General features: G+C 39.7%; 1 protein-coding gene across 1 annotated transcript in view; it reads right to left on the reverse strand.

Annotated features, from left to right (window-relative positions):
* Positions 1-1,340: 1,340 nt before the first annotated feature.
* kctd16b (potassium channel tetramerization domain containing 16b) overlaps positions 1,341-14,751 on the reverse strand; it is an 81,860-nt gene continuing 68,449 nt past the window's right edge. The window contains exon 2 of the mRNA XM_031725921.2: positions 1,341-1,826. Within this exon, the coding sequence (XP_031581781.1) occupies positions 1,363-1,826 (464 nt within the window). The 3' untranslated portion in view covers positions 1,341-1,362. The remainder of the gene's footprint in view (positions 1,827-14,751) is intronic.

Raw genomic sequence — 14,751 nt, forward strand, 5'->3', positions numbered from 1 at the left:
GAGCAGCTTGTCTTTGTCAGTAACCCAGGAGCTTCATTAGTAATTGTAAACAAGAGTCACATCTATCAGGTCTATCAACAGACTCTATCATCAATAACTATTGATTAGCTTGTCAACAGTCAGTGTAGAAGGCATCTGTCTGTGTTCACTGGGTAAGCAAATACAGCAGGCCCCTTCCATCCTTTCCATATTTATTGTGCCATATTAAGCGTAGTTTAAATGACACCGTGCTTGATTGCTCTGCGTGTCAGTGTGTGAATAAAAGTTTGACTGCTTTGTTCATTTTGGAATGTAATTATGCTGCAGTGAATATGATTTTCAGTACATGGGAAAAAATGTGTATGTGTGTGCTATATTTTTATTGAACTTCACTGAACCTCTGGTACCTTCACTCCTCTGCTTCCCCTTCACACAGTAATGTGGGTATTGCTCTGCATCTAACCAACATTGTGAAGATCTATGCAAAAGTTACTTGCTGATAAAACTGTGCCTACACCAGCCTCAGAAGTCTCCAGAAGTTGTTTAAAAGTAATTAACCCAGCTTTTCATGCCATCCTGTCATTAGACATTTTTGCGTGCATTTATAGTGAGAGCACTGTTGGAACAGTATGAAGTGTTATTGGGTCCCGATGTGGACTTATGTGTGACCTCTAGGCCACCTGGGTGCAAACAGACACAAAACACGCGCACTCACATAAACACATACATCTAAGCAGCTTGGAAAGAAAACCTTTCACCTCTCATCCAAGAAGCTTCTTCAGTTTGACACTTCTCGCTTTTCTTTCAAGCTCCTTAGATTACCATGACCTGGATGACTGAGAACCTTCACAGACATAAACACATACAATCATATACTAGACCAGTGCTAATCTGCTTTGACTAAAACTGTGGCTCTTGCGATGGTTTTTCAGTGAGTGATGACCGATTACAGCATGTGCAGTCCAGCAGCCATCAATAGCCCCAAGTGTAGCCATCAGCAAGCCTTCTGGTGGTTGATCATTTCATGGACATTGTCTTTATCCACTTGTATTGGTCCTCTGGGATAAATTATTCAAAGTTCTGAAGGCATTCAGTAAGTTACAGCACACCTACAGTACATACAGTAGGCCTAATCTACATAAACACACATACAAAGCCTACTACCATACATACGTCAATAATAGAACAGTCTCTTTTTTCTTTATCATTCCCTTAGCTTCTGTTTAGACTCTCAGCGCACTGGCATAAAAGTAAGGTTTCTTCCAGAAACTTGATTTAAATAAGTTTAGTGTTCTCTCCCCTTTGTTGCAAAATTTATGATCAAAAAACACTTGAACTGATCCTTGGCCTCATGTGTTTGCTCCTTCAGCTGTGTTTCCTGGCTCAGAGACGATATTTTCTCAGCAGGTCAGCCTGCCACATGTACTTCCTCTCGGGGAACCTCTCTGGGATCTTAATCTTGCGGAAGTCTTGAATGCACTTTTCCAGCTCCTCCTCAACTGTGAGCTTCTCTTTTGTGGGCCTTTTCTTGCAGCTGCTGGTGTCACGGGAGCTGGCTGTAAGAGTGCGCAGCAAGTCACTCTTGCGTCGTTGTTCAGACTGCTGGACCATGGTGACAGGGCCCTTTTTCAGCGGCCTGTCCAGGGTTTGGACATTGGCACGGGGATGCGACTGGCGACTTACTGGGCCACAGATGACTGTTCCCTGGGGAGAGCTGGCCTCTGACTGGCTCTCAGAGCTAGAGGTGGAGAGCTCATTAAAGGAGGTGCCGCTCTCGCCCTCGCCGTCACCTTTGTGGTTCTTGCAGCAGCAGTCACATGGAGGGGACGACCAACGTGATGGACCACCTGGAGAGAGAGGGAAGCAGAGCGGGAGCTAATATTAGATGCTACTTTTTCCACCTTTTCTTTTCTTTTAAGACCAATCATTGTGAAGAGAAAAATGAGACAGTGGCACAAAGAGTGGCACAAATTACAGAGACAGGAGAAGAAAGGCAAAGTAACAAGCACTACAGACAGACAAAGACGAAAAGTCAGCTAATGCCAAATGGCAATCACATTAGGACAAAGTGACATGACATCGGGGACAGCTGGCTGGCCTCCAGTCATAGAAGTGAGTTGGCTGACTATGTGACAAGCTTGTATTGTTCAGAGAACTACCCTCATAGATTCACACTGTCATATGAAACAAATGGAGGAGCTAAAGCCTTTTGAAAACAGAAAATGAAGGTCCAGATTTACACGTTGTAGCCTACATGTATTCATACTAAAACAGTAGGAAGAAGAGCCAGGACAATAAAAACAATCTTCTACACTGCAAATAAGTTTGTAACTGAGGAAGATAAAAAACCCAATGTGAGGAATGGTCAGTTTTAAGACAAACAAACAGCAGATTTCCCTGAAATGTGTAGTCTTATTTGCCACCATACTGTATTAATCTCTTTAACAATGAAACCAAGGGACAATGCAGAGTTGTGGTTAGTTTAAACAGTGAAAGCCACAATTAAACCAAATTTATGTAGCACATTGGAATCAATGTGAGCCAATCTACATCAATAAAGTACAACTTGTATGTAGACACATTGTATTCTGGTTATATTCCTATATAAAAAGGAGCTTTTACAACGCCAGTTTAGCTCAGCGGGTCAGCTGGTGTCCATTTGCTGTGTGGCCAGAGACCAGCAGCCTGGGTTTGAGTCTAACCTGTGGCTCTTTACTACATGTCTTCTTCTCTGTCTGTCTTTACTGTCACTATCCAACAGTGACCAAAAATAAATAAATATTTAAAAAAAATTAGGTTCTAAGAATCTATAAAGAAAATTCTATTTTAAGTCAAAGTTTTGGCCTGACTCTGAATGCAAGCAGTGATTTTGAAGGTAAATTTCTGTGTATATAAATGGCAGCAGACAACAGATTTTTGGTGATTTATAATACTTATTTGTTCCATTATCTCCAGCGGACTGCATGTAATGGCAAACTGCAGACAGTTATCAGACTGACACCGTTTTATTGCCATTTTATAATTGTCTTGATGCACATAGACACTTTGAAGACAGGAACTGACAGTGAGTGCTCTCAGACCTGGTCCTTATCTTTGAAGTAACCATGTCAACCATGACTGACAACCAACAAGCCATGTCTCACTGTCAATCATGGCAACAAAATTGCAAGTTTATTGCACTCGGTCATAATAATTTTTGTTGTGGTGTGGTCTACATCCACTGTTTTCCCCTGGTGTGACTGTAGCATGAAAGACCCCATTCTATTTAGTATTTCCTCTTTCACCTTTTTTGTTCTCACTTTCTGTTGTTGTTTCTGTTGTACAAAGACAAATCTTCATGCACTTCATGAACTAAAATTTTTGTTATTATTATTATTTTTAGTCGTAGTAGTAGTAGTAGTAGTAGTAATAGTCACCCCACATTTTTCCGACTGTTGGAAAATTGTTAGTTAGCGACGTTAGCCACTTTGCATATGGCTAACATTACCTTTAGCTTTGATGGATTCCAGTGAGGAATGCTGCAATGCTAAGGAGCTATCAAAAACTGTAGAAACTTTAAGATAATTCACCAATGAATATTGACTGGATGTGGGTTATTGTATTTTCCTGCTTTGTTTTGTGTTACTCTAATCTAAACTCATGTTGTTTGAAACACATATTAAGAAAATTGTGAGTTAATTAATGTTAATGGGGTTAAGCGAGCGGTCCAGTAACTGTGGTCTCACATAATTGATCGACTTACGAGCTCCAGAATGGAAGCAGTTGCCCAATCTAACCTCTGTGTGAGCGTACAATGACCTGAAACATTCAGGAACCAGAGCAGTGCCACACCTCTCCCTGCAGGAAGCAGCCATTTATTTTTCATGCTAACCTCCTGAATAATTGAACGGGTATCTGTTGCTGATGGACTTCTCTCTGTTTAGCGAAGCGAGAGATCAAAACCCTCGAGGCTAACACACACATGCCTCCACCTCCCTTTCTGATTTTGAGCCCCACCCCTCACCTCCCCTCAGCTCCACGCACGAGCTCTGACAGGACTCAGCTTTCCACGCATCTTCAGCTCATCACATTCAATAATACCATTGTTTCTTTTCATGCTGCTGAGCATTTCACTTCAAACAAGATTGTAGAAGACTATAAATAACTCTGCTTAAAATAAATGCTCCCCTGCTTTTAATTCCCTTTATACTCAGCAGCATACTTGGCTCGTTTCTAGACAGCAGAATGGAAAACAATTGATCCATCCAAGATTTGTTCCTCACATTGTTCCTCATAAATAGTCGCAACTCATCATAACTACATTTTTGTGAGTATAGTTAAAATAGAAATTTATAGTAGAAGTTATATTTTGCTATGTATGTTGTAAACAGCTTTGACACTGAATCCAAAGCACACACACAAATACGCTGCTGCCTACTGTATATTAAATAAAATTCACCTTTCAAAGTCCTTGACAGAAATGGAACACAACACGCTACCAGCAGTGAATCTCTTTAATTACCACTGGTATTTAGAGATTTAAACTTCCATGCGCACAAACACGATTCTATGCACACATTCACAGAAAAGATAGAGCATGTGATATTTCATTTTAACTTGCAGTTTTACAGGTATAAACACAATTAGAATGAGATCAGAAGAAATAAAAAAGATGCACGCCTGGCTGCATGGTAGAGGATTTAACCCCATGATAGCCATCTCATCCCAGCTTTTTTTCTGGACACATGAGTTAATTTATGTCACTCTGAGTGAAAGGCTCCCCCCAATCAATGAGATGCAGGCTTGTAATTGGTGACATGAAAAATGGCCCTTTACCCTGGAGAATTGTCAAATCCGCTAGTAGCCAATCTGCCTGTCCACATAAATTTAACACAATGGGTACCACTGTTATAACAAATCAGTAAAAGAGCCTTGTCGTGTGTGTGTTTGTGTGTGTCCCTGTGGCTTTGCGTCTGTGCATTTGATATATGACATTCTGTTTAATCTGTGGCATTTGGTAATTATATCCAGGTCCATTTAGCTCTTTATCCTGTAAGTCTTGACATTGACATGTTGCTTTAATTCACAGGTATTGTGAGTAGCTATTAGCCTCGCTAACATTAAAGACTACAAGGAGGAATCTGATTTATCACTTTGACTAGTTGCATTTCCTGTCAAAGCTTTTACTGGCAAAAAAAAATCTAATTGAAGACACTGCTTATAAGAACTTCCAAGAACAATCCAAACACTGGTCATCGAAATTAGAGAAATAAATGCACAGTATGTCTGTTGTCTTCACGCGAACACTGTGATTACATGTAATTACATTACCTTCTCCTTTTTTTGCTCTTGCTCCTAGCCACTGATTTATTTTACATATGTAAACTACATCTTTGCATCACACTATAAAAATAGACTTTATTCATGTAGAACTGGGTTAATATTTCTGTTAATTCTCCATTAATAACACCACCATTTATGTTTTTTTTCCAATGAGTATTGCACTGATTTCCAAGGTTTCTCTGATCTGCAAATAAGAGTAATCTCATTTACCTTAAGTTTGATATCTCAGAAGCCCTCAGTCCAATTTTGAGTCACCATAGATGCATTTTGACAGCGTGTTCTGCAGCATCAAAATTTACACTGATGGAAGTGTTATAATTAAAGGTCAAGGTTTTAGTGTTTGAAAGGCTAGAGCTGCTACACAAACTGATTTTAATTATACTGGGGAGATGTGATGCATCTTGTTACTGAGTGTCCCAAAGGATGCTTGCATCCATCACTCAGGTTAAAATTTGTAATTGAAAGTTTGCTTGTTCTTTTTTGCCTGAGGTCGTCTGAACCGTATGAGCTGAGATAAATATCCTTGCATCATCTACCTAATGAGCAATGACCATGAGGAGTGAGTCTTTAAGCCAATGGTGTGACCTATTGTAATATGATGACACCTGTGCTGTATAACGGGTGACCTTGCATGAGTTGTACTCAACTCTAACCTAATTTCATCGTACAAAAAGGCCAGGTACGATTATTGTCACCTTAGATGAGTTAAGTTAGTGAGAAGTTCTCTCCATGGTTACATGAAACTCTTCTAAATGAGCCTCACTGTCAAAACATAAACAGAGATTCATGCATCACTACCTATCCCAGCTGTTACAGGACAAACCAGTCTATTTCAGGGTCAGCTGACCCAACATTCATATCTTTAGATTGTGAGAGGAAACTAGACAAAAGTTGTCAAGTTCACACAGAAAGGCCAGCTGGTGGATTTGCACCGTAGACCTGGAGGTGACAGTGCTACGCACATGCCACCAAAAGAGAGAAGAACAGAAAACATCTTCCATTCAGTGTTTTTTCAATCCACATGAAAATAAAAGCAGAAAATTATACTTTTAACTTCGTTGAGGGAATAATAAAATAGGTTAGGCCTATAAATTACATCCACTAACAGGAGAGAAAGAAAACTACTGACTTTATTTTACCAAAATAATCAAATTTATCATGTGCATTCTCAACACTTCTCTCACCGTAAAATATTTGAAGTGGTGTCAGAGTCGTGGTGCTGGGCACATCTTAAGGCTGATTTATAACATCCACTCTTTACACACAATTAACTGGTGCAGCTGTGGTTTTCACAGAAGACAGACACATAGAAATAGAATATGCAGTACAAGGTATAGAATTAGAGTCCAGCTGCACAATTAGATCAAAAAACCAAAAAATTAAATTAAAAAAAACAAAGGTCAGAGAGGTGGCCATGTTACCCAGTTCAAACTCATATCGTGAATTAGAAGTGCCTCGAGAAAAGGGCCTTGATCGCCAAACAGAGCCAGTGACAGACAGCAAAACTGTTGTGTTATTGAGCATCCTCTGATTGTGTCAAACTAATAAATCGAAAGCAGAGAAATTTCTGCCATTCCTCAACGGTACCTTGGGTTAAAAAGAAATTTGTTTTCAGTAACACCGACTCAGATATAAGTCATAAAATATTATCTTTAAACCATGCACTCCTTCAGTCAATTTAAGCATGTGTAATCCATGAGACAAGTAAATATGTATGTAAATGCTATCTATATTATCCTATGCAGTATATGTATGGCATTGTGTGAACTAATGTAAGCTTCATACATACTTTGCTTCAGGGCTGAGTGAATGATGATGTGTGCTTCTGTTAGTGCAGATAGAATTCCGTACTTTGTGTGTTAATGCTAATAAGTAACATGCAATATATGATATACTGACTGCGCGCGTGTGTGTGTGTGTGTGTGTGTGTGTGTGTGTGTGTGTGTGTGTGTGTGAGAGAGAGAGGTATACATCAACAGTTCAAATGCCCGCCTTTGGTCATCCCTCAGTGTGTAAGCGATATTGGCCTTGGAACTAATATCTGTACACTGTTGGGCAGAAAAGGGGATTCTGGTGTCAGGGCGGGCTCCCATTCAAGTCATCCGAGGTGTCAGGCTGTCAGCCATGCCTCTGGCCACAGTCACTCAGAACACACACTGCTTCGGGTGTGTGTCTGCAGGAGACGTATTCTATGTGAAGCAGATGATTTATGTGATCTTGTGTTGTTTCTTTTCCGGGCAGGTGGGCAGGAGGTCGGACCGAAGTCTAATGACTGTCACATGGTATTACATGCACACACAAACACACAGTGCTTCCTGACAGGTGCCTGATGTATTAATCTCAGCAGGGCCCTCCACAACTTGTGTTAGCTCTGGCCAGTAAAAAGACTGAGTTTGTCACAGCACATATAAAATGAAATAAATGTTCTTATTACTAATCCATGCATCATCTATAATTTATTTCCAACAGCTATTATTTAAAAAGGCTTGCTCATTTTCTTTATCAAGCAGAATTACAACATGTTTTCTAATGTGGTTTTGCTGAAGGGTCCAGTAATTCTGTTTCAACAGTTAGGATGGTCATGCAAGCCTACAGTACTGTGCAACAACCTTTTTTTCTTCATATTTGGCTTTTTTATCTATTATTGCTTGAAAAAAAAAACCCAAAATATTTCTTTAAGTAGTCTTCAGGAATAGTTCTCCAGGCTTCTTAAAGGACATTCAAAGCGCTTCTTTGGATGTTGGCTGCCCTTTTCTTCTGTTTTAAGTCAAGATGACCTCATACTGATTCAATAATGTTGAAATCTGGGCTTTGTAGAGTGAAGTCCATGACTGATAGTATTCCAATGTGTGTTTTTCTACCAAGGTATGCTTTAACTGCAAAGGCAGTGTGTTCAGGATCATTGTCATGCTGAGAAATGAAGCTGGTGCCAATCAAATGCTCTGCAGATAGTATTGCATGGTGGATCAAAATCTGACAGTACTTTTCTGTGTTCATAATTCCATCAATTTTGACAAGATCCCCAATATCACTGGCTGAAATACAGCTACAAACCACAACATCTCTCAGTTTCTGTGTCAGGTCTTTGCTGGATTATCACTTTTAAAAAAAAAGAAAACGTACAAGGACTAAACTGAAGATGTAGTCGATTTCCTAAGAAACGCATTGGAAACCCTTTATAAAGCCTGGAGAACTATTTCTGAAGACCACTTAAAAAAATTACAAAAAACTCTGGCTCCTTGGAAGTAAAATATGAGGAAATAAGGGGTGACTCAAGACTTTGGCACACTACTGCAGTATAAGCCGAGATATTCTAAAATAGAACATTACCATATATGCCTAATCATTTTTCATGTAATTTGTCTTTACTGAGAAAATCTTAGTTGGCATTTTGCACAACGCACTCAGTGACAGGTGGTGCTTCATCACCCTGATGAAGAGAATAGCAGTCCAAAAACACATAAACATACTTTAAAATGTCTCTAAACAGCCCATGCAGCAGCATTCAGTGCCATCGTTTCCAAATATGCGTGACATGTTCAAACAGCCTCGGATATTTACCCAAATATGCTGGTTTGTTTTTGAAAAATACAAATCTGCTCTTCTTAAACAGAGCTCCAAGCACACAAGGCAGAGGCTGCTGGAGTATTTGGTGGTCATAAAAACATGAAAGGACTTTTTAATGACTCTTGAATGAGCAGATAGAGACATGCTGCACATTCATTTTGGAGCCTTTGGAGCCAAAAAGCCTTCTCTTTTAATTCATTTTCTTGTTGTATCTCCATTTTTCTCTGCACTTCCTTCCCTTCTCTCCTCCTCTTGCCATGCCTCCCTCCTTTACGCTCTCTCCTAAAGCCTGTATCGATGGGTTGGCGCATCAGTGGAAGTGTATGGACGATTGCCCTCTGATTGATTTCTGTCATATAGCCTCTCAGCACTGGGAGGCTGTTCACTGGAGATAAATGATGTTGGCACAACAAAAGCAAATAAACCTCTTCTATCTATCACTCCCTCACTCTGTCAGTTTTTTCTGCCTCCCACCTGCCCTCTGCTGTCTGCATCACTCTGTTTCTGTGTCATGCTCCCTACCTGGGTCTCTCTGTGTCCTCCCTGTCTTTTGCTTTATTAGTTCCCCCGCCTTCTTCTATCAGTCTTTCTGTCTCAGAATAAGGCTTCTGCTATTTCCATAAGTTGTTGTAGTATTTTTGTTTATTCTCTCTAATTATAGTGCTTCGCATCACATCTTGGCATATCAGCTGCCCCCTGACAAAAGGTTTTCTGTCAGATACCTGTATTGTTCCTCAAGCTTTCCAATGGAGCGCTTCAGTGAAGTGTTACAGCCAAATTACTTAACAAACAACAAACAAATGATTAAATCTTTATGGAATTATGGAAAAGACCCATCAACAACAGCAGAAAATACATGAGCAGCTCAAAATGAAAACTCACTCATTCGAATTGAAACACATTAATCACAGTCTTTTTCACTGAGATTGGGATTTTTAGACATTATGTCTTTAAGGGGTATTTTAACAAGGACCTGCCCCCTCAAATTCTTTTGGTGTACCCACCTCCACTCCTCCTCTTACATCTCTTCTAATTCTGTTTGGTTAAAGTTTTCAGAAATGCCTGAATGCTTCTCGAAAACGTTGAATTCTCTTGAGAAATGGGAGTCAGAGTCAGAATGCATCATGGTCGCACCCATTAATCTTTTGTGATGGATGTTCCTCTGTATGAAAGTTGAGCACTGGTGCAAAATGGAAGCGACGTCAAAGACTGACAGTGACGGCTTGCGAGTCGCTTGGAACGGCCCTGTGCTCTAATCGTCTCTGAGATCATTTTAATTTTGCAAACTAAACTTTTTTTTACTTTAACTGACACCAAAATATAGTCAGCCGAGGCAGTTTTTGGTGTCTAGAGCATGAAGAACATTATACCAAATAGCAAGTAGGAGTAATGCAATAATGAACTGTGTGTAATATAGCACTGTAATGTGCTATATTACACACACTCATTGTGTATGTGTTTTTTTTAATATGATGCATGGATTCAGCCTGTAATTCGATCACAAACTCAGCCATTTACTCTCACTCGGTGTCAGATAATTTCCTCACAAGAGCACTCAAATAAGCTGAAATAATCCCACAAAGTTGATTCAGTTCATCTGGATGCAGCGTTTTCCATGAGAGAAATGTTCCATCACTCATCCAAGTCACTTATTCAGTCTCAGCTGACTGCAGGTTTCCCCAGACTGCATAACGACTGCATAACGAAACTAGCACCATTGCCTAACAATGAGTCACAAGATCAGTTTCATGATTATTAATATGCAAATTATTATGACTACTGATCAGTGGCCATGAGTGCTATTCACAGAGAGTTGGGAAGTGCTCTAATGACAGCATGGTAAAATGATGAATCTCGTCCTTCAGTTCAAAGAAGTTGTTCCCTTCTTCCATGCATGATCTCCCTGACTCCCCGTCCATGTTGTGCAGGTTCTCATCAGTGAAAGAGTGGCTACTGGCCTGTAGGTGTAAATAGACTGTGGATCTCTGGCTGGACAAGGTGGCTCTCATATGTTGTAGCACCCATTAGCATAGGTTGTTTATTTTCCCTGATTTATCATTTACAGCAATCCTCTTGGCATTTAACTGCATACGCTATCTTGTTTGTGCCAGGGATCTTGATCCTTAGTGTTGATCCATTTTTGGCATATTGTGTTTTGGGATTTTGAGGCCACCAAGTTGTTGCCTTTTGTAAATATGTGTCTCATTCCTTTCCTATGAAAAACACTCGGTACATGAACCAAATACATTGAGCCAAATAAATTATAGATCATGCATCAAGACAACACAACATAACAGTGGGAGCAGCTCACAGCTCAAGATATTTAAAGGCAAAGAAAGCTTAAACTGCTGTAAATGCTTTAAAACTTGCACAACTTAGTGACAATAACTGGTGAAGTGTCACCTTCAATCCATGCTGATACTTGATTTCTAACCATTTACATGTCTTTTCAGAAATGTAAAATAAATACAACCTATAAGCTAAATGTACCATTCAGAATAAAAATGTTAAATACCAAATGTTTACTTAAGTGTAGTTTGCAAACACTTGTATTAGATGTTTTCTTTTCTAAAGCTCTACTGGGAAAGTTTGGCTTAACACGAGCTTCACCGGACACGCTGAGTTTTTAAAATAAGTGCCTTTCCCTTTCAGCTAGCCCTCGAGTTCGTTTTTCTCTACAAATGAATTGCCTGGAGTTTCAGTCTGTCATGGTCACTGATTTTGGTCTCAGGGTTTTTTGCACTGATTAGTGTTAAATGTTTTCTGTTTGGTGTCTCTGTTGTTCTAATGTTGTAGGTATTTGAATTACTGAGTTTTTGATGCCTATTTTGATTTCGTTATCATTAAAGTATCTTGAGCTAAAGTTGTATTTATGTTTTTGTGTCCAGTGTTCGTGAAGGTTGAATTCCTGTTAAGAAGATTTGCTTTTCTTGTGTTAGTTTTGTATCCTTGGCTCATTCAGCTTCAGTTCCCACTTTGTGTTTGTTATTTGTGTTGAGTTCTGGCTGCATCTCTTCACTTGGCTTAAGTACTCTGGTCTGCGTTGCCTTTTGGATTTATGTTTTGATTTAGCTATTATAGCTCACTTTTTGTTGCACCTCCAGCATTCTGTATTTGGGGTCTTAACTAAATACTAAATGCAAATATATGAGACTGTGCATAACCGTGTGGTATACATGCAAGACAGTTTATTTCAGTACGAAGTTTCAAGGCTGCAATTCGGACTGCAGGCTTAGGATGCTGCATATCGTTCTCTCTCTCTTTTTTTTTTTTTGTTCGTGCCATTGGTCCACTCGATGAAAACGGATCACATATTTTAGTGCACAATGTCACAAGGATAAATTACAAGTGGCGAGTCTGTCTGTATCAGAAGGCCCACACTGCCACGCTGCCAAGAACATCAGCAATCAGGAGACGAGTGGTTTGAATTGCTGATAATTTATAATATAGTGTAAAACTGAATTACTAATGTTTCTCAACCCAGTATTACTGCAATCCCTGGGAAAGTAGAGATTATATAACTGAGGCGATCCAAGCAAAAACAAAGCTAAGAGAAAGTAAGAGTTTGCTCTTCCTTTGAGCATCAAACCGATCTGAGGCACCATAGAGAATCAATCAGAAAAGAGGGAAAATGAGACTCTGGCTGCACTCTTTGCGATTTTCTGGGGATGTGAGTCTATTTTCTGGTTCAGAGTTGGTATCACTGTTATATAGTGAATATTATTTTAGCTCCAAAGACCAGAGAAATGCTTTTTTGGATCCACAAGTCAGTCGGCTTTTCATTGTTAGTAGAGAAGCTCCTGGTGCTCTCATGGCTTCCCAAGAAACTTCTGTCCTTTAGAAACTAAGTAAGTAATTGTTTTCCCAATCACTTTTAGGTGACAAATATAATCCCTGACTAAAATATTTACAATACTGATTTTATTTTTTTGGCTTTAGGACTCATAAAGGTCACTCACTAGAAGTGACAGCGGTGGATGGAGAGGATCCAGCATGCAAGGGTGTCACACAGATTTCGCTGGGTAATTGCTGGAAACATGTTTTACTATTACATCTAACTTAACTTATAAGTTTTACAAGAAGCACATATTTAAATGAAGAGTTTCTGTCTGGTTATATTTTTTTAAAAATATCTGTACAAGATTTTTTTTTTCTTGCCTCCATGCAGAGGTCAATAGAACAGCAATTACAGTTGGCAGTGATTCAGCATCTTGCTCAAGGACACTTCAGCGTGATAGATGCTGGTCAAGTCAGGAGTCCGGACCTGCAGCAGCCTGCTTTACATCTCTGTCTGGCTATTAGCTGTGGGAAGAAGCTTGGTTGGTCAGATATTGATTAAACTCTTCCTGGCCCCAGGAATGAGCTCTTGGCAAAGATGTCAGCTGTCAAATGAAAATTCAGCATATTCTGAATTAAAAAGGCATTTTTACTTAACTGTGCTGTTTGTTCAAAGAATATTTGCAAGGTTAGCACAGTAGATAATTGGAATGAAGCGTTTCTCCTCCATCCCCGTCTTTCTCATAATGCAGCATTATTAGTCCCTTGCAAAGCAGTGTGAGCTGATGCATGTGACTATCCTCTTAAACAGGCCTCTTCTTTAATGCCAGCATTTTCTCACCCCTTCGTTTTAAGACTCTGTCTCTTTGTGAGTGTGTTTCTGCACTCGTGTTTGTTTTGTGTGTCTGCCGGGTGGAAACGCTCGTCTTACCGAGCAGGTGTTACATTTGGCTTCTGAGAGTGACACTACACGCTGACAGGAGTTTCCATTTCTTGCAGCACCCCCTGAAGGGTTTTTGTGTCCCTCATTCTTCCCGCTTATTTCCTCGCTCTCTTTCTCTTAGAGTGTCTGTAAATTCCATATTATAAAATACAGTGTGTCTATTGTTAGACTGCAGTCATCGAAAAGTGCATATATAACACAAAGCCAGAGCATTCTGCAGATGAGAAAAAACTTACAGGATTCATTCTTCTAGATTACAAAATGTATTTTTGCAAATTGATAAAACTTTTGAGTATTTGCAGAATGAAGGAGAATAAGAAATTGAAATCTGACGTAAACTAGTGGTGTCCTGTGCTAACATGCTCTAGAACTAATTGTAGCAATGGGCACTTGAGTAATTTGAAATACTTCAGAGTGGCTGTGCTGACGCAGGCACAGTGAAACTTTCCTCTTGAAGGCCAGTCCTACTGATTACTAATCAAGCCTCCTCCTCCTCCTCCTCCTCCTCTCCAAATGTTCTGTTTTTTAACAGACACCAGCCTATGCTAGCATTCATTAATAACCACCATATCCAGACTGCCCTCTTAAACTTTCATCATGATGCAAACTAATGATCCCTCTCTGAGACTCGGTGTCTCCCAGCTCACGCTGAATGCCAGGCCATCAGTGCTCATACACTTACTGTTTATATTTACAACTTTAATTAGCCTGCCTACATTAATAAATATAAAAAAGGACAAACTCAAAGCACAGACTGTAAGTCAGTAGCTTCTACTAATTCTACGTTACATTCTACCTTGCCTTCCAATTATGGCTACATACAGCTCACATATCAAAGTAATGTACGTAGTGTTGGGCAGTCAGACTTTCGCTGACTTAACAGACTTTTGGATGCATGTCACAAGCCCAAAAAAAAAAAAACCAATTAAAACTTTAAAGCACTGACAGAGCTGAATAACATTGTCCAGTAACAACACAGTTCTCTGCTGGGAAACCTAATCTCCTAATCCAGCTTTTTCTGGTTCAGATCTGATACCAATACCCTAGCTGTAGGTATCTGTGGATATAGAGTGCAGTACCAGTGCAATACCAGCCTTAATTAATAATCTGTGTTTCTCACTCTGAGGAAGATATTCGCCAGGCTGGACTTAAAGGTGTTAGTA

The sequence above is a fragment of the Oreochromis aureus genome, linkage group 10, assembly GCF_013358895.1.
Source record: "Oreochromis aureus strain Israel breed Guangdong linkage group 10, ZZ_aureus, whole genome shotgun sequence".
Taxonomy (NCBI): domain Eukaryota; kingdom Metazoa; phylum Chordata; class Actinopteri; order Cichliformes; family Cichlidae; genus Oreochromis; species Oreochromis aureus.